Here is a 27472-nt window from a genome sequence, read left to right as displayed (position 1 = left end):
ATTCTAAAGTCTCCTTTCCTGAGTTGATCTGGCTAGGGGCAGCCATGATAAAAGTAATTCATGCATAATGCAGGTATGCCAGTAGAATATTTTTGCTAACACTTCACATTAGGTACCAATTAGAGGGAGGGACCTAGGGTGTCATTTGGAATCAGAGATGCTGTGACCCAATTTGGAATGGACATTGCTCCAATTAAAAAGAACACCCCTTCACCATTCCTCCACACCACTGTTAGCTACCTTGAAAAAACCTCTCCATCATCTTCTCACCACTTCCCTCTCTTACTTCCCCTCCCACCCCTTTGCCTACTGAGGCTCACAATGAATTCATACTTTCTCCTGTCTTTGAAATATAACTCACCTAGATACATCAAAATGAGATGGCGATAGCAGTAAATGTTAGCTCTAAAAATAAGCATCAAACTAAGCATTTCTCCTATGATATGAGTGCACCTCATGCTGAAAGGCAAACATTTTCTCACTCCATCAAAATGAAACTTTCTAAACAGAAAACTTAACTGCTCTTGGGTTTTTCCCTTTTGGGTTCCCTTGGTTGCATTATGTGAGTGAGAACATTGGGTAATTTTTTTTAAAGACAATTAAAGACAAAGTAGCAGTTAGTTAAAAGTTCCATGACAAAATCCTGCATTCCTTTTATTGGGTTTTAAAAAGTAGAACAAAGGAGTAGAAACTTTTGAAGTACACATAAATGATGATATGAATAGGCTGACAGTCATTAAGATTGGATGTCGGGAAGATAAAACTTTTGCAACAAGCTTTCATATTCTCAGAAACCATAGGACAAAGCTCATATTACTCTCTGGGCAATATTCACGTCCTTGTGATGCTTGGGAAGGTAAGGAATGTCAACCCAAGGACAGACATGCTGGTGTCAACACTGCTTGTTGAGTTTCCAAAGAGGTCTTGGACACCCACAATTCATTTGAATAATTATGATTAAAGGGCAATTCTGGCATAAACATACTAATTAAAGTATGTGTGACTATTATTCAGAGAATAATGACAAGTGCATGCATTCAAAATGGTTTGGTATTCTACTAAGCCACAGATTATTCCAGTGCAGTAATGAGGAAATAATGGGAAATGCGTGAAACTGAATTGACTATTGCTGAAAAGACATACACAGTATATGGCTACTATTTTGTCAAATTATGAATGTTCCAAAGGTGACTCTCATACCCCTTTCTCTGCAACTCGCATTTTTGTGAGTGCTCTATCTAGTTCTCTCAAGTTCTCCATATCTTTTCTGTTTAGCGATCTAATGTCTGCACCAGCAACCTTAGGAGTCTGCTTGGATTTTGTATGGAGTGGGGAAATTTCTTCTGGACGTGTTACTAAGATACTTGGGTTTAAAATCTAAACAATAAAAAGGTATGTATACTTGAGTATTGAATTAATTAATTCAATTCAAACATTAGTGAAGCATTACTTGAAATCTCTGGCTAAAATTCACAATAGCAGTAAAGAACAAAACACATAGAAATATGAGATCAAATAGACCCAAAATTTGCAGAGCAAAATTTGTTCTCTTACCTTAAGCTTTAAGTCTATTTCCCTGACTGTTAATTCGCCCTGTTTACTCAACCGGTATGGATTGACAATGATATTTAAATTATCACCTTGATTTCGTTTGGATTTTTTGTCATCATTCAAAATTTCTTCCAACCTTTTAATTTCTATATCAGTGAGGAACAATGAGGCAAAGTCATCTTCTTTTTTCCTGCACACCAACTGTAAATAACAACAACTCACAATAATAATAACAAAATTAGGAATGAATACAAAAAATATTTACAAAATTTAATACTTGATCTTTTATTTGCACATTCAGTATTGGATGAGCACACTGCACATGTGATTTGTGAACGTATTGTATGCAATTACTTCTGTAAGTGCTAGGAGACAAATACTGCACCATGGTTGAATTAAACATCCTAATCATTCAACCAATGCTGATGTCCCAATCGGTAGTTTTTATCTCCTTTCTGTTGGACAAAAAGTTAATGTCCTTCCCACCACTGAGCATAGTTAATCACCATACATCGCTATAAAGACCTCTAATTCTTGCCAAGTGGTAAATATTGCAAACTTAAATAATAGTAAATATTCTTATATTCCCTGGTATTATTCTTCAAGCGATTTTCAATCATCAATGATAGTAAATGGAGAAGTCCCAGGGAGAGGATTAAATAGGGAAATGATAACTCACTAGACTGAATCACTAGCTGGGGAACCCTTCAACTATTGGCGCCTGCAGGACCAGCTGGCAGTTTCACTTATATTTGAGTGGCTAGGAAATAAATTGGTGGTCACTGGGGTACAGATGTGGTTGAAGGTAAGGGTATGCAATGAGAGAAAAAAGGTATTTACAGAAGGATCAAAGCATGGGAAAGAAGAGAAAAAGAGGGAAATGCAAAGCCATTTTAATGGCAAAACCATCTTAAACAGGCAAAGAATGAGCACTGATTACACAACAGATAAGGCAAATAAGGTGAAATTGGAAGAAGGGGGAGATAGGGGAGGGTATGGAGGGAGGAAGAGGGTTAAATCCATGAGGATAATCGGAAGAGGGGGAGACATTGGCCCAGAACTTCCAGACATCCCGAGGCCCAGGACATCCAGAACTTAATTAAACTATTGCCAGATTTCAGCATCTAAATGCATTTTTAGGAGTTATAGATAGGTTAGGGGTGTAAGTCTGCAGGAGATCCGTACCATTCAGGTTCCATTGGATGTGTGGTGATGCTCAATTTTCCTAGTGTATTGTATTAAAAATGAGCTAAATGTTCCTTGAATCTGATGAGGAGTTCACCAATTTATTATACCATCACAATAGTGTTGCATCTTTCCCCTTTCCCTTCTTTTGATCCCATCTTTTAGCCTCTTCAGGATAAGTGAAATTGTCATAAAACACCCAGCCGTACCTGCAGTTGTGAATCATCAAAGGATTCTCCAGTGTGAGATTAAGCCCCATGTGTCATCATTTCTCTTTTCAATCCCCTCCTTTCCCTCATTCCACTCCTCATCTCCCCCTACTTCGCAATCATTGGACGTCGAAAATCTTCTATGAAATAATACAAACGGCATTATTTGGAGAATTCAACCAGAGAACCTCCACTATCTCTGTTTCACTATGATTGGCACTCAGTTTCATCAAAATTTACTCTCATTTGGTGCATCCAGGTTTTGTGTCTTTTATGGAAAGGGACTTCACCTGATCATGAACAATCGAAGTTCATGTTTTACAGGAGCACTGTCAAGCTGAGTTAATACATATTAATTGGGGTGAAAGACCATCCAAAGCAGGCTATAGTGTGGATTCAGGCAGCACATGCAACTTCAAAGATAATTTATACACACTCACCATTGATATTGAACAGTAACTAAAGAAATTTAGTAATTACAGTTGAATTTCAACACTCCACTGCAGATATTCAAAATCAGTCAGTTGAAAGTTAGCCATTGAATTGCCATAATTTATTCTATACTGAGTTCAATAGGTTTTTGTAAATATAAGCTACACTTTTTAAACATTAAACTTAAAAATCATTCAAAAGTCCCAAAATACTGTTAAAATTTCAACAGTTGTTTCATCAAGTTTATCCATTCCATTAAATCACCTCACTTCCTTTTGAGTTCAGTCTTAAGTAAAGCCACTGCACACCACATCGATGGACAGTAATGGGTAAATGAATATGCTGATTTTTGAGTGAACCTGTAACAATTAACACGATTCTGGCAAAGATTCGGGAGCATAAACAAGAACAGAGCACAATGAAAAAATACTAAACCAAGGTTAAAGATGGGTAGTAAAATATTACCTTAAATGCAGCATCAGGAAAAATTGAATAAACAAGATGGAAACCCCTAGTGGAATAACCCAGCCATCATAATTACGTATTTTACCTGATAAAGTGCCAAATAATTTCCAGGGACACAAGTCTGGAAGTAAGGAGGCACTTAATGAAAGCATATGATATGTCTGGAGCATGCTTCTCCATGGTTGTGATGTATGGACAATGAGAGAAGATCAAATGGAATGATTTCACTATTATTTAAGCAGTTTCAATAAGGGTCCAAAGAAAGAGAAGTATAAGGACAACTCTGAAATGAGGAAGGGATAATGCTTTTGGAAAAATTGAAGCTTAATGAAAACAATTGCTAAGGTGAAATAATAAATTAAGACTACAGAGGAAGACTCTGGGCGGGATATATGAAATATGCAACATGAATTATGCAATGTCAAGCTTCAAAGTAAATAAATATGAAGACAAGAAATTGTTAGTGGCCAGAAGAACTGAGAGTAAAGCTGAATCAAGCCAATCCTCAGATTGATGTTCAGCAATGATTATGATGGATACATGAAGAAGGAAAAATGCTAAGTAACTGCTACATATTCACAGCATCCATTCAAGGGATATTCACAAGGAGAATGTGAATATCTATTCCCAGAACAGATGAAGGAGGACAAAATGTTTAGAAAAGGATAGAACGTCATTAAGCTTCTCATTACATCCCTATCATATTGATTATGTAATAGGGTCAGTCACAATTGTAATTCTTTGGCGGAGATGCTAACTAGAGCTTGATCACTCAAAAATGCATGATTTTACTAATATCTCACCTTCTTTCATTCATACTTTCAGCCCTATCCATTTCTTGAGCATAGACATTTAAAAACCTGGCTGATGATCGACAGCCCTGATTTATTGTTCATACCTCCATAATCATCGTCCATAATCAAATATGCCTCAACTTAAGCTACCACATTTTCTCTCAAAGTCTAAACTTGCTGGTCTAATATTCACCAGACAACTCCTCTATGTATTCTTTTCATTCTCCTGAATAGTTTCTGTCGGTTCCAACTTTTCGCATTGTATTTTTGATAGGCGGCATGTATTTTAATTCCTGGCAGTGCTTTTGCCTTCCTGTACACAATACCCATTTCAACCTTCCTTTGCGAACACTCCATATCCTTGCACTGCTTCTTTCACCCTATTACTCTTCTGCTTCAATTTATTATTTCTCTCTTTTTACTTTCTTCTACCCAATTCTGTATTTATATTCTTTCATTCCTTCTCTTGTCTTAATCACCTCCTCAGTAATCCATGGTGTCCTCAATCTTTTCATAATAACTATTCTAATTGTTCCATTATTCAGCATTCCTTTCTTAGGATGTCCATACATTCCATCTATGTACAGTACCCATCCCCTTGTCTTCAGAAATGTTTTTACTGTTTTCTGGTACTACCTTCTACCTATCTTAGTTAAAGCTTCTACATTCACTTTCTTATTGGGACATTTTTTATTCTCTTGAATTTGACATTACATTTCATGAGCACTAAATTATGATCAAAATCTGCATACTACCATGTGCAAGTGTGAATTGAGCACCCTATTCCTAAATCCTTGCCTAGCCATATAACTCAGAATCCTCTTAATAATTTCCATGCATAACCACATCTGTGATGGTGCTAAAACCAGGTGTTAATTGTAAACCTGTTCCCTTGCAGAACTTTGTTTTGTTCCTGCTCCTAAACCTTATTCCCCTACAAAAATGATGGGAAGGTTTCAAATGAGATAAGAAAACATTGAATGGATTCTCACATCAGAGTGAAGTCACTATATCTTTTCATGAGTAATATGAAATATTTCCTCCAAAGTAACCAAAGTCACAAATACATCGGTTAACAGTAAAAATTAATATAAAAATATAATAATACATATTCAGAGAACAACACGCTTATATTTACATATCAAGCAAGAATCAGTACCTTGATTTGTTCAGCCTTAAGGCATGCTATTTTAACTGGCAAGGGCTGAGCAAAAGTAAATAAGATGCCTAGGTCAAAATTAGTATTTCTCAGATGAATCTACAATGACGGGCAGGGAACTTTCTTGGATAAAAAGTGTCCATTCTCCAAAAGAGTAAAACCCCAGATTAAGAGTTTTCCAGATTGGCCGCAGGGAATGAGTGCCAGTGAGGCAAGACCACAGAAAGTGACCAAATAATTTATAGCCATTAAAACATTATGGAAAGAGTACTCAAACATAAGACAGAAAACTATTAAACCATATGTTTTGAAGGAGGCAGTATCATCAACAAGTATTAGAGAATCACTCGGGAAAATAGCTTGAGCAAAAAAGAGACTTATACTTGTATACCATAACTCAATCTACGGGCAATAAGTACACAATCCCAGAACAAAGGAAAAACTGTGTTTAAGTGAATATATTGAACTATTATTTTCTAAGGTAGAAGATAATGCTAGCTAAGATTAAAAGTACTGGAAATGTGAACCTATGGAAAAAGGATGAAGTTTAGTAGCTGGAATGAATCACAAATGAAGATATTTGATAGACAGTATGGAAAGTGTGCTGCAAATGTTGAGAGGTAAAATAGACCAATATCTTCGTAAAGAAAATTGTGGAAGGAAGAATGGAATGGAAGAATGACAAAGGAAAGTCAAGAAATGAATATCTTGAGATGATGACAGGAAATTTGCCAGAAGTGGAGAAGAAATAGGCTGGCAAAACAGAAATCTATTTTATTGCAAAAATTCAAATCCGCCGTTGAAAAAGTATGATTAAACCTCTAAAATATCATACTAATAGGCAATTGTGATGAAACTCCACTCTGAAGTACTTAGAAATTATCATTTCAACAATTGCTGGATGTTACAACTTATTCACCTTATTAAACAAATTAAAATATACAGCAATGTAATTATCAGTAATAGATGGTTGAAATGAGGATATTAACATTTAGGAGAAAACTTTATTGATGAAAATGATTCAGTTAAAATCAAACAAATTTGGGTCGCATATATTTATTGCCACTTTTATGTTTCACTGAATAAATATGCAGAAGTCAACAAGGGACAGACATGACTTCTAAATAAAAATTACAAATAAAGAATTAAATTGTTAAAATTGTATAGTAAATTTAAGAAAAACTAAATAATATTAACATTAAATAAATACAGCAGAAAATTTATTCAAGCACTATTAATACTGCCATTCCTTATGTCAATCACAAACACTAAATTTGCTGACAATATCTTGATCTTTTCAACTACTGATGCTAATTAATCTTGCAAAATTAGGAACATAAGAGATGCAAGACTAGGATATACTTTAAAAAACATAAAATACGATTCATGCACCTCTATTTTTTCCCAAGATTAACTGCAATATAATTTAATACATGACATTACATCATTAACAAAAATAAAAGGTGGAATAAATCAAAAGGTACATAGAGATAAAAAATATTTAGGTTCTCAAAAGTTGTAGTTTTGCTCAAGCTAACTTTTTCATTGCAATGAGATTTACTCTGTGAAAAAAGCAAACTCCTTCTAACTTCAGTCTAAGAATAAAACCAAGAATAATAAAAATGGTGTCCACCTGTATGTTCCTTTTGATGAAATTTGTACCCTTCACAGGTTTTACTCTTCCCTTACTAGTCACAACCTCAAGGTCTGATGTATCCATTAGTATCCTAATTTTCAAGGAACTTCCATTTGTACTGGGTAAAATTGGTAAACTTTCCATTCAATCAGAATTAATATCCTTGCAGAAAAGCCCATCAAACTCATAAGTGTATAACATATATGAAGTTAACAGTCACAATTCTTAACAAACTTGGTAACTTTATGAAGCCAACACCACTTTCTTTTCAATGAACTACTCTGAAAAGTTAGGAATCACAAAAAATATAATTTTATACAATTTATCAAGTACCATTAGTCAACTCTATACAAATATTCTTAACATAATTATACTATGGTCATTCCACAAGACAGCCAATGTGCAGGACAGAAAATTATAAAAAATAAATAATATATTCTTGACAGAAAATCAATGAGTGTCAACCACCAGGTTTGATCAATACATAAGAATTATGGAAGGACAGAAGAGTCCATATAACTAAAACTCTGATAAAAATAAATCATTGAAATGTCACTAACAAAACAAAATAGATTAATTTAATGATTTCTTAATTATTCATAAGTAAATAATTCATCACAACAACAAAAAACGGCGTAAGTCACAAAATTTGATGGAAACAAAAAATAATTTACCAGTGATGAGATAAAACATAACAAAAGGACGCTATCACATTTTCAATTAATTAAATGCACAAGTATCCAAATATTTTTTGAGGTCTTTGAGGAAACCATGGTTATCAACGAGATTTTGCAGTACAATTTGCCAACAGCTTACAATCACAGATATTGTGGAGTCAGCATTTCCACACATTTTTGGTAACAAATGCAATACGCAGACTCCTAAATGCAATAAAAAATGCAATGTAAGGCCCCTATAGTGTAAGCAGTATATAAAACCATTGATTTTGTCCATAAAATACTTTTAAAGAACAATTCATAAACGGTCACCTCCACCAATAGTCCTCTCCCAGTATCGAAAAATTTGCAGTCATGACGATCATCATCAAATTGTACTCTAAAATCCGTGCATATAAAACATCTAATCACAAACTAGGCTTTTATTGCACTGTACATAAGTGTCCACATCAGAAACCTTAACATTTCAAGCATTTTATCCATTATTTCGATTAAGATTCACTGAACCTGTGAATTGGATACCAATTCTACCCTCCCTTCGAAGTTAAGGCTGGGAAGTTTAATACTTCCCCTTTTAGGCCTCCATGAGATTTCTGGCTCTGACAGCATTGCCCCACCGGACGCTTCATCACCTTCCTCAGGTTTCTCATCCTCTACCCGAGCATGCAACTCTTCAGATTCTGATAACCTGTCACAGTGAACTTCCTGGGTGTCTGGTTTTGTTTCTTCCCTTTTCTTTGACCCTCCCTCATGTTGAACGGATTCTACTGGTACGTTAGCGCTTATTGGGCTTTTTTTGGGACTTTCTTTAACATATTCTTTTTTGTGCATATGTTTACCTCTTATAGATGCTACATCAACTTTTTCCCGCATTTCTTTCATTTTTCTGTGCATTCTTCCTCGCTCCTCACGACCTTTTCTTTTCACACGCGTTGCTGTGTCATCTTCATCACTACTCCCCTCCGTGTACAACTCTTCACCAGATATCCATTGTTCCTCGTCATCCTTGAAATGAAAAATGTAACAATCATTGTTTTAAGTAGTTTTCACGGTTTGTTCGCATATTATAAAATCAGATGCGGGTAGCTAACATTATAGTCATAAGAAAATAAGGCGGTCACATTAATATACAGCAGTTCAACGTAAAAAAACAAGAAATTATTACAAAAACTAAAATGTACAGGTTTTTGTCACCTCTTTTTTAAGCCGTTCTATTTGTAACTGCATAAGTTTTTTTATAGGCTCGGGTGTATGAGTTCGCGCTGAAGCATCAGACATTCTGAAAGTTCAACAGAAGAGATACAAATTGCTTATTAAGGGTACACCATAACATGTGACATACATTCAACTAATGTCAACAACATGTCAGGCTATAAAAAATACTTCCCCCTCTTAAGCTCACTGAACTAGCGATGTTTAGAAATAAAATTGTTATCACGTACACAAAATTACATAATACACAATTTAACATGATGAAATACCACTCAGAACAATAATGAACTTATTAAATATGAATATATGGTACCTAGGGCGTTCTCTTGGCACAGGTGACCGAAGGTAGGCTCTACTCCAGTTAGAAAGATCTGCAGTTGGAATTCAGTACGAGCAATGCGCATTACGCAACGTATACCTTGAGCGAACGTGTTTTCATTTCTCTTGAATTGTACTTTCACGATACACAATCCCTTGTCATAGAACGCTCGGCTCTAAATAGAAAGCCCTCACCTAAACAATAAGCATTAATCACGACATTTAACGGGCGATGTCAGATCAAACCGGTGTAAACAGTCCAGAATCGGAAAGCGAATCGCAACGTTTTCACTGATTTTTCATGAATTGATTCCGAGTGCGATTCGCAAATAAGAATAATATCCTCTTCTGTTTTTATGTAGCTCAAGGGGAAATACCAGGAATAGTTAGAATTCCCAGATTTTTGTTTAAACTTAGTGTTATCTTCTTCCCAAGTGCTTCAAAATGGTTCATAGATGCACAGAGTACAAAATAAAATATTATGAGCCGAATGAGGAATTATCCAAGAAAATGTGGCTGGAAAATATAAAATTACGGTGAGTATATTTGACATGCTTTCGTTTCTTTTTAATATTTTCAACCAGAAATGTGCCATTGAATGGATATTAATAAGTGGATCATTTTCCCCAGAGAAACTCGGCGAGCTATGAATTTAGCTGATCATTATTGGGATTTTCAAACGACTAATGACGCATGTGGCTGTGAAGAATGTGTGGCGGCGCGTACAAAATCAGAGAGAAAATCTTCTTTGAGCGGGTAGTTACTAGTTTATTTTTTTTTGGAAATCTTTTATGGTTTAATTACACGTCCGTAATAAAAATGCCAATGCACCCTATGAAGTTGACTTAACTGAACAAGTTGCACCATTTTTTCGTTTTAGTTTAGGTTCTATCTGCCATCGGCAGTTCTCTCACAAATAACTTCTCCATTCTTTTCAATTTCCTGCGAAATTTGAAATTATAGCTATCTATAGGTCATTTTTAGTATCCAATAGAATGTTAGGGAAAGATGAGAAACCCTCCTGCACTAAACTTAAGGATAAATGTTCTCGTAGGCCGGTAAAATTTTCGATTTACCACAAAAGTCTGTCACCCAGACTTGAGGAACTAAGCGATGGCGAACTATTTCAGATTGCTAGCTTATTGATTTGTTAACCTTTTGTCTTCATCCTACTCAATTATGTATACGCTTTGGACCGAATACATTTGTTTAATTGTAACACGGAAACAGAGTTGATTAAATTTTCGAAAGAAAAACTTCATATTTTGTTGCATAATTTCAGTAGTAGAGTTTGTTCTTATGTTTCTCGTTGGGCATCAGAAGATTTTGTTGACAATGCTATATGCATGAAATAAATTTGATGGGTGTACTAATATAGTTGATACTTTTCTAGGAAACAAGAGAATCCTGAAAAGTCTGTTAGTCCATTTAATAAAAGTAGCAAGGAAACTAATGACATTGGCACCTGCACTTTCAATGAAGCTGGTGTCCAAACCCCAAATTGGGCTCGCTGCATTTCACGGTAAATCATGTCATATGAACACAACTAATCCTCTAATCTTTGTGAAGGATATTATCATGTGAATTGTAATCGACTACTTTCCATTTAAATTTTGTCCTCTGAAATATTTTGATTTTAGTCAGAGGGCAATGGCCAAGAAGGAGCAGTTATCAAAAAAAGGTTTTCAAAGTATGGAGTCTCTCAGAGATATTGTTAAAGTTGATGATAAGAAAGTGAAGCCTCTGAAAAAACAAAAACCTAACCATGTAAGCTCTTCTGCGTCTGGAAAGTCTCACTGCTCTCTATCGAGAACAACCAGGAGCATCCATGGTATTCATGATCTTCAAGGACCTTTCTTCCCATATGGATGGAATGACGACAAGAAAAATATTGGTGATATGAAGACATTCAATGTTTTGGCCCCCCGTAGAGAAGTAAATACATTATTATTATTATTAGAAAAGTGTAGATTTAGATTGTTTACTAAAAATAACTTCTGCCTAAGAAATTTGTTCCAAAATGTTCATATGGTCAAAGCTTTTCATCGTAGGCTCCTCCACACTACCATATATGACTGTCACATCTTGTTCAATATATTGAAGTGAAATCATACTTTTACTTGGAGAATAACTCTGTTGACAATTAAAGCATATCCCACTTGAACAAAATCATATATCTGTTGTGGCATATGTGAATAAGTTACCTCAAAATGAGTATTCACTTGAATCATTGGCAAAAAATATTACTCAACCAATTGTGCAACTGTAATTTCATTCATTCACATATTAATGGATGGGATTTGGCAGTAAAAAGTCGTATTTTGGCTAATCTGCACTACTGCCACCAGTGTTTGTTTGGCCTTGGAATGGGTGGTAAGAAATTTATGAATGGTAATATTCCTTTTACATGTCCATTCACATAAATTGCTATATTTCCTTTGCACTCATCATTTTATTTTTCAGGTAATGTGTTCTTTAATAATTTAGACTTCTGTCCCATGGTATATATAATTACATATTTTGTAAACATGTAATGAAAACGTCCTGTAAAACCATTATGCTTCAAATTTTAGGTTCATCCTCCAGCAATATTGGCAATGAAAAGGAGAAAGGAGCATGTAAAAAAATGTACCTTGAGTAAAGACGATAAGAAGCAGAAGTCCATATCACTCATTTCATTAGTAAGGACTCAAATGCATACTTGAGGCCCCCTGAAAATTATTTTTCAAATGCATTCAAAATTCTAATCCATGACTTCTTTTCCAGCCCAGGATAAATCATAGTAGTATCTGGGTTTCTGAGTATAAGGAAAAGTTTTCAAAGAATCCAATGATTGAAAGGTAATTAATTTTTTACCTTTATATGGTGACTGATCATGTACCTGAAGACCATAAGGGAGGTAAAACACTAAATTTTAATCACTTTTGTATGTATTTAATTTCTTTTTAACTGTTATGATCTGCCTTTTAATTATCGTGGAATGATGGATTTTGAGATTATTTTTAATGGTTTGGTGTGTACACATTTGTATTTTGTGTTATATATGTTAATTACTAAAAAAATGTTTGACAAAGAATACAAGGTATGCATAGCATAATATTGATTCATGTTATTGAGTTAGAAATCAATTTGTAATAGCATAGGTTGGAATTGAATGGTCCAATGCATTAAATGCATGTAACTGATTGTTCATTTGTATGTAGTAACAATGAGTATGTTGTCATGTGTTTGTGTGATTACATTACATGTTTATGTTATTTTATTTTAAATGGTATCAAGCTATGGAGTTTTCGTGTGAGCATGCACATTTGTGTTTACATATAGGAAAATTCCAATTTTGTACATTTTCAAGTGTTTACCCCATTGCCAAGTTATGCAGGTACTGTAATAAGATAATGTCATTCTAAAGGAATCATTCGAGATGATGATTCCCATTGCCACATTCTAAAATATTTGCATGGGTTATTAAAATACTAATACAACATGCTGAATATGGTTGATTATGGTTTGAGTGAAAGTCTACTGTTTGCAAAAAAAAGGCAGTGCTAACATAAATGTTTCTGTCGCATCTAAAATGCTGAAAAATCCATGGCGCAGAGTTACAGTGTACTAATAAATTAAAGAAGTGCTGGAATGGTGTACCACATCTTTCATGTGCTATCATTTTTCTTATACTCGTGACCATTAATTAGATTTCATTTTGAAAGTGTACATGTAATGATTAACCACTTCTGGCCAGTTATTTATGTAAGAGGGCATTCAAATACCTAAATTTGATATAATTATCATTTGATTTTTTTTACAAGGGATCAGAGAAAAAATTCTTTCTTTTTGTGACTCGAGAATAAATTTTATCTAATTACCGAAAGGGTTTGGTGGCATTGTAGATTGCATGATAAACTTGATTAGTGGACTTTTTGCTTCATCCCAAGTAATTTTATAGGCATGAACTATGTTTTTCTTAATTTCCTTTTCCTGGGTCTTCTGTTTCTTACTTGTTCAGAGGAGAAGCTGTTGAATTAGCAATGAATGTGGATTAGATCTGACCAGATGGTCATGTATCATTGTCTTGGTTAGGATTTTCAACATGGGTTTTGGCATGTGTCCATTGCATATACTTTTTAAGAGACAATACTAGAAACACTTCATTATTTAAGATACACTGTCTTCAGTGAGGTACATCAACATCCTTCCAGGCAGTGGACATTGAAATGATCACTTCAAAATGTAGGAAAAAGGATATACATATATTCTAACTTGATTATATTCCATTAGAAAGGTCATTGCTTTTTTTTCTGTTAAAAATGGTAATGTGAAATTTTTAAACCTCTGATGGTCTACTTTCATTATTTGGCTTCTAGTAAATTGACTTCTTAAACACTATGGTGAAGGACTAAATGAGAACAAAAAAGAACTGGAATGGCCTACATTAACCTCTTAGTTATTGACAATCCAGCATGTAATCAATTTTGAAAAAAATGGTGCTTATTATTTATAGTGATGACATGTTATAGGCTGCATACAGGTGTGAAGTACAAGAAATCTATTGAATTGACATTAAAATGCAATTCATTGTAAATTGAATTACCTATGTAATTTTCTCTGGAAGTGTTGTAGTTGAAGGCAGCTCAATAAATTGAATTATTTCCAGATTTAGTGGTAACATTTAAATTTAATTCAAAGAATCCAAACAATTTTTCAATGATAAGTTTGAATGATTACCTGAAAGCTGTGAAAAACTTCACATATTCTCTTTCACTGTAATGGAGAAGGGATTAACAAAAGGCGAAACAAAATATTCAAGCAAGTTCTTTAAAATTTTATAATTACTTAGTCACGGAATCTTTTGCTATAAAGCATGCAGTAATCTTTTGAGAATAGCAGGGTAATTATATTGCACCACTTGCATTAAAGTAGTGCCCCCCTGGGAGTAAATTGATACATTTGTACCTTATTTTATAAAACTTGTGATATAATTCAGATATTTAAAAAGTTTGCGAATCTGTGATATGCAAAAACTGCCATCTCCAATGTCATAAATTAGTACTACAAGTTTAATTTGTCTTCATAGAAGCCTTAATGATACAGATAATTCCATATAATGACACAGGACTGTGTGCATTGTGCGTCGGGACTGTGATTATCAAGATCTTTTACCATGAGTGGCCATCACTGGCCCAGTGCATAAGTGGCTTCGTCTTCTCTGATTTTGGCCATTTTCTTGAAATGTTTCAATACAATAATTCACCTTCAAAAGTTTTCATATTTGCTCATGCTGCAAGAGTTCAAACTGTAGTGTTTACTCTCAATTCAGTGTTACCTGTGCCCGAGCTATATTTATTCTGGTATCTAGTCATTTATAACCTAACAGAGTAATAATACTGATTGAGAATACCTCACAATAATGCTCCATTGTGTAAGAAAACACATACACATTAGCAATGAAAAAATGTAGCCAAGGATAAGCATCAATCATGGCACCCCAAGCAGTGGTGAATCTAACTTTAGTTGGAACCATTATTAATTACTATGACCTGGGACAGAGTGAGATACAAAAAAAAACTTGAGGGAAATAAATATTTCTGGCTGGAGTACAGTTTTACGAAACTTGCTACAGTAAAACCTGCCAAAGGAAAAATCACGGGACCATGTAATATTTCCATTATCTGTGGTGGTTTTCCATCTTAGGTTGAAACAATTGTCATGAAAGTTATAGCATACATTATAAATTTGAATGACATGATGAAATATACTTTAATTGAATAATTTAACCTTTAAAAATTTTTCAGAAGAAGTAACTTAAAAAAGAAAAGGGATTTATAATCACAGCATTCCAATCAAAATCACAATTCCAACCAAAGATGTAGATATCCTGCACCCAAATCAGACTATCACGGAACAGATTTTTCTTTTTCATATCTGTATCCACATTATCCTGGGACCATGAAAATCAAATTGTTTAGACAATTTTATCATTCAGACCAATATTTTATTCTGCACTTTCACCTATTGCCATTCCTTAGTAACGAGAAGAGTTATGCATATTACTGCAGGTTGTATCAAATAATTGAATAAAATTCTCGCTTTGTGAACTTCTTTTCATATGATAATCTTTTCCGAGGGAAATGGTAGGTTTAGGGTGTGCCCTGATTTTGCTTAGGAGAGAACTTCTTGGATATGCTTGTCATATTTTTGTCAAAGTTCTCGGAGTGTAACCCTATAGTGTGTATATATTTTACCATTAAGCAATACTGCTCGGAGACTGAAGTGGTTAATGCACAACTCAAGAATGTACATAAATGGAATGACAGCCTGATGTGCAGAAGTGAGAATCAGAACACTTGAACATATTGTTAATGAAACAGCACCCTAATTCAACATCCATTTTCTCTGCAGCAATATATATGTACATAATTGCCGTAATTATTATTTGATAAAGTAGGGGGGGTGAGTAGATGAGTAACTGAGTGCATGTACATATCAATCAATATGACTTTGTTTCACAGCTTGCATAAATACTAGCAAGAAAATAAATGCATTTGATGGTTGTGTGGCATTGTTTGTTTGTGCTGGAAATATAGAAGTTTCACTAGAACAAAACATTAATGTAATGGCTTCCCTTACAAAAAGTAAGATAAAGGTTAGTGAAACCATTGGTACCATGTCAGTATTGTTGCCAGTAAACACTGATGAAGCAGCAATGAAAATGTTTATCGATTTGTTTGGCAGTCATTAGAACTTTATAATCATCACCCTGAGGAAAAAGTACTGCACTGTACAGCACTATCTTTAATAATAGATATTTTCTACATATTTCTTCGGAAAATTGAGAAATTTATTTAAACTGCACTTTAAATATAATTGATATGAGAAAGTTTTCTTGAAAGGCATTTTGAGCTAATACTGCTCTGGGCCAGATGTTATTTAGTAGCTAATGGTTTATAGGTTCTTCAAGAGCATATAATATTTTGTCATTTGGAGTATTTCATGGCATCTTAACTGAGGTCACTGGGCCATGTTTCAGAGTAGAGACAGCAATTATCCTATTGCTGTAGTATTCTCTTAAAACTTGATTTGTCTGTTAATTCAAGTTTGCTTTCTTATCAACTTCTCTTGGCTCAATATTTTTGGGGAATATTAAGATTCATATGCTTCCATTTCACTTCCTCCTCATCATCAAAAGGATTGCCAGAGCTATAATAATTGGAGATGACAACTTCAAAATTTAATTAATGGAAGACCTTTGACTTGCAAATATTTATGCGTAGGTAACAATTCCACAAATTTGTGTGAAAGATTTTCACTTTATTATGTACACCATGTACTTCATTCGAAATCTTAAAATATTATTTAGGATTAATATTCTTTATTCATTAGTGACATAGAATGATGGATGTGGAATCACTTCCAGCACTTATAGTTTGTTTCTATCTTCCTGTAAAATGCAGATGTCTTAGCTATTTTTTCAAAATGAAAGTGATAGTTTATCGATAGAAATACATCTGTGCAATGTAAAATTAATAATGTACAACCTTCAAATAAGAAATGTCTTCTGGGCATTTTGATGAACAGGATAGCTTTAGGATCATATGTGTGAACTGCATAGTGTGTGTTTCAGAGATTTGCTTTTCGATAAAACATTGTACAAAAAGTTATTTAAATTTTTTCTGAAATGTAATAGATGGGCAGAAGGCATTTTGTTACCTAGTTAAAATTGTCGAATAGTACGAGTATTACTGCGAGTCGTATTTCATTACAGTGAGGTTTACTTATGGAGGTGCTTCATAAAATAGAGGTTACATGAGTAATGTAATATGTAAATAGCTATCTTGTTGTAAAACTCAGTTAATCCAGTTTTTGCTGATCATAATAATTCCACTGCCTATAGTATATAATTAACTCCTCATCTCTAACAAGAGTCATGGCTAAAGTAGTGAAAAATATATTAAATAAAGTATAAGATACTCTGTAAGAGAAATCACTCTAAGCATTATTATTCTCATGTCTTATATGCCTTATACGTACTGGTATTGAAGTTGTCAATTGGAATTTCAATGCTATGACTAGTTGCAAGCTTATTTTTGGAGTTAGTGTTAAGCACTAAACATATCAAGCAATAAAAACTATATAATGTAGCAATGACTGTAATTGTGGTTTTCTCAATCACCTCATTGCTCTTTAAGATAATGGTTAATAAAATTTTACATTTTCTTATGTGCTATATCCATTACTGATTATTCCCTTGTTGATTTAATGCAAATAAATTATTTTTGTAAGTATTTGTGGCTGTTTTTCACTCAATGTTATTTATTTTTCATGTTATAAATTAGTGGCTCCCTCAAAAATTGGGTGAAATAATCCGTACTTTTCGGATTAAAAAGCTGGGTCTAGTGCCTGTCATATAAAGTGCATAGATAGAATATACGACAGTATTACTCAATATCATAAAATGATATACATTTTATCAATTATTGATTCAAATATTTCAATTAAATCATGATACAATTCATATCCACCGTTAATTCTTTTAATTAGATTATAACAAATATTAAGCGAAAGATGCTAAGCAAAAAGAAATGACAGTTTTCCAGAGAATTTTGCTTTGATTAAAAAGCATCTTTCATAAAATGTTCTTCAAAAATATAAAAGTAGCCTTGGTTATGACCATATTTCTTTTATCAAAATATTTTACTTCAATTCCATTTAATTTCTTTGTAATTATTTCATTTAATTGTACAAATCAGTGTTTCTTGGACTATAAGATTTACTTTTTAAACTCCTAAATGCACTCTAAAATCAACCAGTGTCAAATGAACTGGGGGTGTTCAGGTATAAATTTGACCAAGGTTATTCAACAGAAAAATACTATGAAGTTCATTTTCCTGTGTATGCCTTAGAAAATGGTCATTTTTATTACATTTCACAACCACAATTTCATCACTTCAGTACACATCAAACCTACTAACCACCAGAGTAATACCTATATTTTACCAGCTGCCACCCAACCCTCACCAAACACTCAATTCCCAGCTCTCTCTCAATCTAAGGACACCAGATTAGGAACTCCACAATATCCCTCAACAAATACTTTCACAATAACCAAAATACAGAAAATGAACCATTAAAGCTCCGGCTAAAGCAAAATCCGCTGTTCCACTCGACCTAATACACCTCAGAAAACGACTCCTTATGATGCAGGACTCTACTAAGATACAACCTATTTTCCAGGCTCGCATAGAAAACCTTTCTCTGAGAACTTCTCTCTATTTAAAATGACAGTGATGCAACCTCATCTCTACTGCCTTTGTGCTTGCAATCTCTTGGCTGAGTGGCTTGATCATCCACAAATCTAGCTGATTGAAGGAGTTCTCTAATTTCATTTCCACCTCCAGTCTTTGTCATGCCTCTCTTACTACCCTGTCTCTTAACAACTATTCTTGATAATCATCTATCATTGTAGGCAATTCATACAGAGAGAGCTAGGAAGTGAACTTCTGCAGAAATTACCATAAACTGCTAAAAAATATTTTTTAAGAAAAAATTAATGTCTCAGACTCACATAATGACAAAAAAAACTAATCAAATTTTGGTGATTTAATTATGCCACCACAGTTCTCAGCCTGAAGGCTGGCTTGATAGGTGAGGGTACAGCTCAAGCTAGAACAGCCAAACAGCATGTGAGAATCACACTTCAGGGTAGGGGGGTCAGTTCCTTCCCTTGTGCTTCCTATGGTTTCCCAGGAAGATCTCAAGCTACCTGAAATTTCGTGTAGCTTGAAAGAAACTGATGGTGCCCAGAGGCATTCCCTGGAATTTAACGTGTGTTCTCCAGTCTGTAGCTTGACCCACTGGACTACCACATTGCCCTAATTATGCCCATGATTCGTAAAATGAATTTGATAAAAAATTTCACAACTGGGTTTGAAATATTAATTGGGTATGAATGGTATTTTACGGTCAACAGAACAAAATACCAAATTATTTGTGTTAATTATTTATTTAAAATAAGATGGTTAAAGAACAACTATTAGGGCTTTTATGGTTAAATATTGTTCTATGGCTATTTCCTAGAGAGCAAGCTAACGCAATTCAACAGTAGCAATGTGAAAAATCAAGATTTTCTATTCCATGTAATGCGGCATTACCATACACACATCAGATATCAACCTAACACTCAAGATCAATCAATCAACAAAAAGTTCATCTTGAAATGTCCACAGATTAGTATATATTTACAGTAATAATGTATTTACATTACATAACATTTCATGTTCATATATTCCACTAGGTAACAGACCAATAACTCCAACAATGCCACAAACATGGTATCTTATGATAACACATCAATGATAGAGGCCAATTTTAGTGAAATTATCATATATTATACTCATCAATTGATGGGTCAATACATTGTGGGTTCATCAGAGTCACCTCCAATGGGAAATCATCTTTAATAATGATTTGTTTTTCACTCGCTGGAACAATGTTTTCCACAAATCCAAACCAATAGATAACCATTCCAGTTCCAAACCTGCAGTTATAAAACCAGAGAAATGCCAATAAATGAATAGAGTGAAGATGGCTTAAAACAAAAGTAGGTATGTACTAGGGGACAAATTAGGTGATCTACAATCACAGAGTGCCCAGTAACTGGGAACAGCCCGGGAATTTTGCAGAAAGACTTAGCTCTTAAGACTCTTCATAACAACTAATTATATTTTTCTGTTTTCCTATTAAGGCCATTAACTACCAAAACAAACCTTTGAACAATTATAACTTCCTAAGGAAAGTTGGCTTGCACAGCCTTAACACTTCAAATAAGGTACTAATAAATGCACACTCATTTGAAGACTTGCTATACTTACTATTTTGCAAAATTAATACTGCACCATTATTTTAATATTAGTTGAAACTGGTAAATGCAGTTTATCATGGGAAGCTATTTGAATTTTTCAGAAAAATTCAAGCCCCAGTTTAGTATTATGTTTCTGCTCTAATATTGCTAATAATTTACACGTCAGATGTGTTAACATCAAGCATTCTACCAAAGGAACATCTAGCAAAACAATCATACGACTATACAAGAGAAAACAAGTTTTCAAAACAGCAATATTGAAATGCTGCTACCAGTACTGACATCAGTGTTCCAAGACAAGAAACTTTTTGATCAAAAATTTTCAAATTTCAAGGGAAAAGGTCCAAATTCACATAAACTTTATCAATGGATTTTACTGGCCACCCTGAACTAGAAGGAAACAGTAAAAACAACAGGTGCTCTCATTTGTTAAAGGTAACTTTCCACATAGATATGCAAGTGAGTTAAAACAGGTTCAGTGTGTTTCGCCTGACACCACAAGAGGTTATTGATGTTTTTATTCTACTGTTCTCCATTTCCTACAGTTGTGCTACCCACACAATTTTATGCCCACTTTAATGTGAACCCACCAACATTATATCCAAAAGTACCAAGGGTGACATAAATACAATTGCCAATGAAGATATTGTTAGAATTAATAACACAATAATTATTCAATATTTACTCTGATATATGCAGAATGCTTTTTCAAATCAGAAAAACCTTTCCACAAGTCTATGTACAATACAGTGACATTTATAAGCCTATAGACATAATGAAGTTAGCTGCTTATGTTCACTTCCAATTGTTACGCTAATTCTCAAAAGAGTTAGAAGATTTGAGATAGAAGTTATTTCTATTTCTGAACATGTTATTTTTGAGTCTTGGGATTGAATCTCTTTTCAATTGTCCCAATAAATTTCCAGAAGCAATTATCTTCCATCATTATCACTGTCTCATTGTGAAATAATGCAATGCAATGACTTGAGTGTTCCCACAAACAGACATTTATAAGACACCACCTAGGTTACATTGTTTTACAACATAAATAGGAGAAAAATACACACCAGCAGGTATTAATAGTTTCTTACCCTGGCGGAGAGTCTATTGGTGAGGGGAGGAGAGTGAGAATTGGGAATTCTAGCTTGACTCAATAGTGGGAATATTTGGTAAAACAAGGAGGAGCAGAGGGCACACTGTAGGGTGCCATCATATGCCCCAGTAATTTCTCAACACTGAGGATGAGGCACTGGAAGCTATACAAAACATTTGGGCAAAAGTTGATGAAGTGCTAATTCTCAACAAGATGTTTGGCAGTAGGATCCCATTTTCTAATACAAGTTGTGAGTCATTTCACCCTTTCTGTAAAATTCTATTCAGTTTTCTCAATGCATGTCACAAGGAAGTCATTGCACTCTAATTTATAGATAACACTCTTATGCATTTTTTTCAACTTAGTAAGGCTAATAACAGCTTTCAAATTTGTCTCATTGCAATAGCAATTTTATGTACCACAATAATGGATAAATTATTAGGCATACTGCTAGTTAAGGTAGGTTTTGGATGGACGCAACCATTAAATAAATATTTTGTCTCTCCCCACAAAACACAACCCAAGATCATCTTCTACAACATGCCCCTCTTCATCTCTGTATACTTACTTCCTCTCTTCATCCCATCAAACATCCCTATTCTATTCCTGCCCCTTCCTTGTTTGCCTAACATTCTCCCCTCTATCACAGTTTTCAACATCCTTTTGCCCTTCATCCATTTTTCTGCCTAAGGATTTCTCCCAACAAACCCCTATCCTTGCCCACCATACCTAGCACTTCCTCATTTTTTCCCCACCCCATTTCACCTTCTCTACACCTACACTTCAAAAGCCTCCAATCTACGTCTATCACTCTGCTTCAGTGACCACGTTTCTGCACTGTACACAACTATGCTCCATATCAAAGTTTTTACGAGGCTTTTCTTAACATCTTAACTCTACATCCATCTCATCAACTCCTTCCTCCTTGCGAAAGCCTCTTTGCCTAGCACAATTCTCCTACTTATGTCCCTACTACTTTGACCGTGTTGGTCCAAAACACTTCCAGGTTATGTGAAGTGTTCTACTTGCTCTAGTTTTTGTCCCCCGGTTTTAATGTTTAGCTTGGCCTTTTCCTTGTGGAAAATTGCAAAACCTTAGATTTATTCATATTGGTTCTCATCCCATGTCTATCGCACTGAATTTCCAATTCCCTCAGCAATGCTCTTGCAACCCCTTGGCTGACTGACGAACTAAAGCTTGGTCATCAGCAAACCTAATGATTTTACAAATTTCCCTTGTACCTCCAGCTCTTCCCATGTGTCTTTAATCATTTCCTCCACATATACATTAAACAGCAACAGTGATAATGGGCAACCCTGCCTTACACCTCTTCCTAACACTGCACATCTGGACTGTCCGTTCCCCACTCCCACCTGAGCAGTCTGGGACATGTACAGGTTGCTGATTGGCCTCCTATCCCTCCAATCTATTCCTATTTTCTGCAATATACTCATTAGTTTCTCCCAATTCACTCTATTGAACGCCTTTTCAAAATCTATGAAACAGGCAAATACTTCCAGATTGTATTCTACATTCCTCTCAATTTGTGATCTCATTACTGCAATGGCATCAAGCGTACCTGTCCCCTAAAACCCGAACTGATCATCCACTAAGCAATCATTACCCCCTTCTTTCTATCCTTTTGTTGATGATCCTGAAAACAACTTTAGCTGCAAGGGATGTCAAACTAATTGTTGTGTAGACCTCAAATGATGTAGAAACTAACATTGATCACACAAAGTCTTCCGGCCAGATTTCTTCCTCATAGATACCATGAATCAGTCCATATAGCCTTCCTCTCACATTTTCCTCAACATTTCAGTAGTTTCACAGGAATGCTGTCCACCCCCATGCCCTTATTTAGGTTCTTCTCCCTAAATGCTCTTTCTATCTAATTGTCGAGTATGCCTGGACCTAAGCTATCTTCCCCTATGTCATGTTCCTTTTCTATGTCTAACCTTGTTGGCTTAAGTTCTTTCCCAAACAGTTCCCCTATATATTTCTTCCATCTCTCTTGGATCTTTTCTGAGTCAACTATTATCTTACCCACCTTATCTGTAACTGTTAGCACATATCTCCCCTTCTTACTTTCCAATTATGTTTTAACCCTGCTGTATAGCACACCTATTTCACCCTTCCTCACTAAATGAAACAGTTTCTGGCGTCTTCCTCACCAAACTTTCCATATCCTCCCTCGCGCTGTCTTCCCACCATGCTTCTTTTGCTTTATTTTTTACTCTTCTCAATTTAACATTTAACTCTTAGTACTTCCTTCCACCTAATTCTGTGTTCACATTCTTCTATTTCCTTCTCTCATCTCTCTTTCCAATAATTTCATCAGTGATCCATGGTTTCCTTGCCCTTTTCCCATCAACAGTTTTTATATTTTCTTTTGTGACTTTATTTATTCTTGCTCCCACCAGCACAGCTCTTGGGATCATTCGAACACACAAGCCCCTCCACCATGTCAAGGTTGTAGCCCATGGGAGGGAATTTGAAGGATGTAAACCCAACAAAATCATTAAAATCAATCAATACCCAGGCATGCAATATGAAAGCAAGTTTCCTAGAAAATCTATAATGGGATAAGTAAGCAATCGAGAAATGAAGCTAAAGAATTGAATTCCATCCATTTTATACAAAGGTACTGCACACTTGATACTTCTATAGAGCACCAAATCATATTATGAACATTCCACAGCCAATCCAACCTAAATTTTAAAATACGTACAAATATGCATTTAAATATTATGGTTATGCTGAATTTCATATTCAGATATTGGCATTGATAGTTTAGACATTCACTTATACAAATGTATATAGTTCAAGTTCACCCAACCATAATATTACAGGGTAAACTTTTAAAAGAGAAGATGTGGAATAAATGATCTTAATCTAAATGATGTGGAATAAATCCAGTTTGAACTTGAGAGGCAGCTCACATATGGCTAAATTAATCCTACATTGCTTCAGGAATTACTGTGATCTATTGAAAACTTCTTCTCAACCTCCAAAGCTTGCCCTGAGCAGATAAAGTAAAAGGCATACCTGTTAACGTAACTCAAGAGCTGCTTTTTAAGGATAGTTCTATGACTTTCTTCATCTCCAAATGATGCTTTACTTTCAATCCAATTTACCACAAAGCCATCGACAGCTGGAAAAAATTAAGGCACGATATTTTAGTTTTATTCTTTAAAAGGGACACACACACAATGAACAATTTTAGCCACAAACCTATTGGTATCTCCAGTTTCACATCAGGTGTTTTATCATAGCCTGATGCCCTGAGGTGATTTTCATCGTGAAATGGTATTTTCAGGTCTCTCACAGCTTTTTGCAACTTCAGCTCATACTCAACACCTATCGAACTAGATAGCAATAAAATTTTGACAATGGGCTTAATACACTACTGCACCTTATGATTTAATTCAAAATATTAATTGGCCATTTAGATCCTTGTTAAACTGATGATTTGCAAACTTAAGACAGAAAAATAACATGCTTTTACATATGAAAAGACAAAAATATGGAAGCAGAGTTTGCTAATTTATGAGGGCGATGGCAAAATAAGGTTTAAGCTTAGATTATTTCATCCACTAAGAGGTTGGAGGCTGATACCTCAACGTGACGCAATTTTAAGATCAAACCACATGCCAACCCTGCTGATACTATTCACCAATAGGGATACTCAAATCAACACAAACCCTCCTCAATAGCCTGATACTTACTGATTGAATGAATTTGATATGGGACCATATTCTTCATCATGGACGATACACTGAAATGAAACATTTGCTTTAAGTTTTCATTTAAAATATGACAACGATGTAAAAATTGAGAGTTAATTAGTTATCCACTTACCAGATATATCTCATAGGCTAATTGGTGGTTTTCGATTAAATTTGTATCCTTCATCAATCCAGAAATGTAGCTCCTCGAAACTAGATAAAACAATTCGACATATAAGCACGTAAATAAATTTTTAAAAGCCATTTTCCACTGCTATATTATACCTTCTTTGTCATTTTCAGATTTATTCTCATAATGCCTTTCAAGTATACCCCTGGCTAATAGTGCAGGACATAATTCTTGTTCCTCTGCCATCCGTAATAATATGCCTGGCCTCTCACCAGAATTTAACGAGGCACAATACCTGAGAGAGTAATGTGAAAACGGGAAATTTAATTACAATTTACCCTAACGACGAGGGAAATGAAGTCGGTGACCTAATCGCACATTATCAGACAATGAATTAAGTTAAAATCATAAAAAGGGTTGCATTATATGGGTTCAAAAATAACTAACATTGCCGGCATGAAAGCTATAAGGATTGTAAGTTCATTCCCAGAAACTGATAACATAATACTGCCTAAGATGTATTTAGAAAAATAACATATCGAAAGTTTCAAAGCCCAATAAAAGATCCAGTATCTAATCGTATACAACTGGAATGGGATAATTAATGATGCACTCCACCTCTTCTTACGGTCACAAATCAGACATTCATAGACGTGATGCCGATTTACTTACCTGGAATATAAAGTATTAATTTTCGACATCTTTCGATTAAGTGTATACTTCATTTGTCGTTGGTACTGAAGGGACATTATTCCCCTTAGTGCGCATTCCGGTACACTATAATTGAAAACACTAAAATTAGTATCGCTTAGAAACTTCAATGAACAACAGATCCCAGAACTTCAGTTAAATACTTGGGATATTTCTCCTGCAAAACTTTCCGGCACGAATGTCCATCAAATGGCCTATGGTTATTGATAATGTTGACAATTCCATTGTACACATCCACATTCATCCTTCCGCCTTGACGTTTCCTTGCATTTGATGACTCTCCGCGCTAAAATTTGGAAACATTTAGTCAAGAATGACTTTTGAGAATGACGCCAAGTGGGCGACGTGTTTGCAACGGTAGTGGATGTAACTATTTCCGAGCCCGGGCCACCCCTCCTATTGCCTTTACCCGTGAAACACATGTTGCTTGGTAAAAAGAGATGGTCTTTTGAATTGAACTACTTAAGTGTACCTTAAATATTTCATTTATTTTTCATAATATAATATTTCATGTTTCTGTGAACATTATTACATGTAGAATAATGGGAAAACAATAATCAAAATATATTTGTCGGTAATATAGAAGTTTATCACCAATAGAGAATTGCAAAAAAATGCATTATTTCATCACAGGTTTTACTAATAATTGAACTAATAATTTACTAATAATTGAATTAATTTTAATAATACATACAATAATTTGAATTGAATATCGGTATAGCTAAATTTTAACCTGTGAAAATCATAGTATCGGGGAAATAAGACCACTTTCCAGATCAGTGTCAAAATTAAGCCATTATAGAATAGACATACATCACAGAAACCTTTTACAGCAATGATTATAAATTATCAACAAAGTTGTAAGTACCCACATATCACTTCAAATCAAACATTAAATTCAGCAATAAAAATTTAATAAATGTTTAAAATTCTTTGGGTAAGAATGTAAATATTAATTGTAAAATCAGAAAACGTAGTAAGGCTTTCAATTTCTGTTCAATTAAAATATTTATGAATTGATCTACCCAAGTATGCACAGAAATCGCAAAAATGGTCACAAAATGATTTTAATTTTAACGATACATAAATGTAAGCTATGTCAAAATATCTTTTACTTTTACTAGACCTCTAGTCAAAAATCTTATTAGCGGTAGCCGTAATTTCAAAATATCTACTCTCTTGCGCATTGGCCAAACGGTATACTTGAACTTTGTTTGATCAATGACGAAGGGGAGGATTTGTGCAACTATTAAAGCAATTTAGAAACATAAAACACACATATTAGCTGTATTTAATCATATAAAAAATTATAATATT

General features: G+C 34.5%; 2 protein-coding genes across 2 annotated transcripts; one reads left to right on the top strand and one right to left on the bottom strand.

The window, feature by feature from the left end:
- The first annotated feature begins 9916 nt into the window (after positions 1–9916).
- On the top strand, positions 9917–17873 carry LOC139698647 (uncharacterized). The gene is made up of 6 exons (XM_071597502.1): positions 9917–10174; positions 10269–10394; positions 11032–11160; positions 11279–11573; positions 12212–12319; positions 12405–17873. Exons 1-6 carry the CDS (start codon positions 10083–10085, stop codon positions 12480–12482), a joined length of 828 nt encoding a protein of 275 aa, XP_071453603.1. The 5' UTR covers positions 9917–10082; the 3' UTR covers positions 12483–17873.
- Positions 17874–19622: 1749 nt separating this feature from the next.
- LOC139698845 (CDAN1-interacting nuclease 1) lies at positions 19623–26487 on the bottom strand. The gene is made up of 8 exons (XM_071597778.1): positions 26299–26487; positions 26117–26221; positions 25600–25739; positions 25448–25527; positions 25315–25364; positions 24821–24954; positions 24635–24740; positions 19623–20169 (listed from the first exon to the last, which is right to left on the bottom strand). The coding sequence occupies exons 1-8, from the start codon at positions 26397–26399 to the stop codon at positions 20013–20015; spliced, it is 873 nt and encodes a 290-aa protein (XP_071453879.1). The 5' UTR covers positions 26400–26487; the 3' UTR covers positions 19623–20012.
- Positions 26488–27472: the final 985 nt, after the last annotated feature.

Source organism: Hetaerina americana, unplaced genomic scaffold (genome assembly GCF_022747635.1).
Source record: "Hetaerina americana unplaced genomic scaffold, ioHetAmer1.1.p SCAF_9, whole genome shotgun sequence".
Classification (NCBI taxonomy): Eukaryota; Metazoa; Arthropoda; class Insecta; order Odonata; family Calopterygidae; genus Hetaerina; species Hetaerina americana.
The sequence above is the reverse complement of the archived record's forward strand: the minus strand, read 5'-3'. Positions and strand labels throughout refer to the sequence as shown.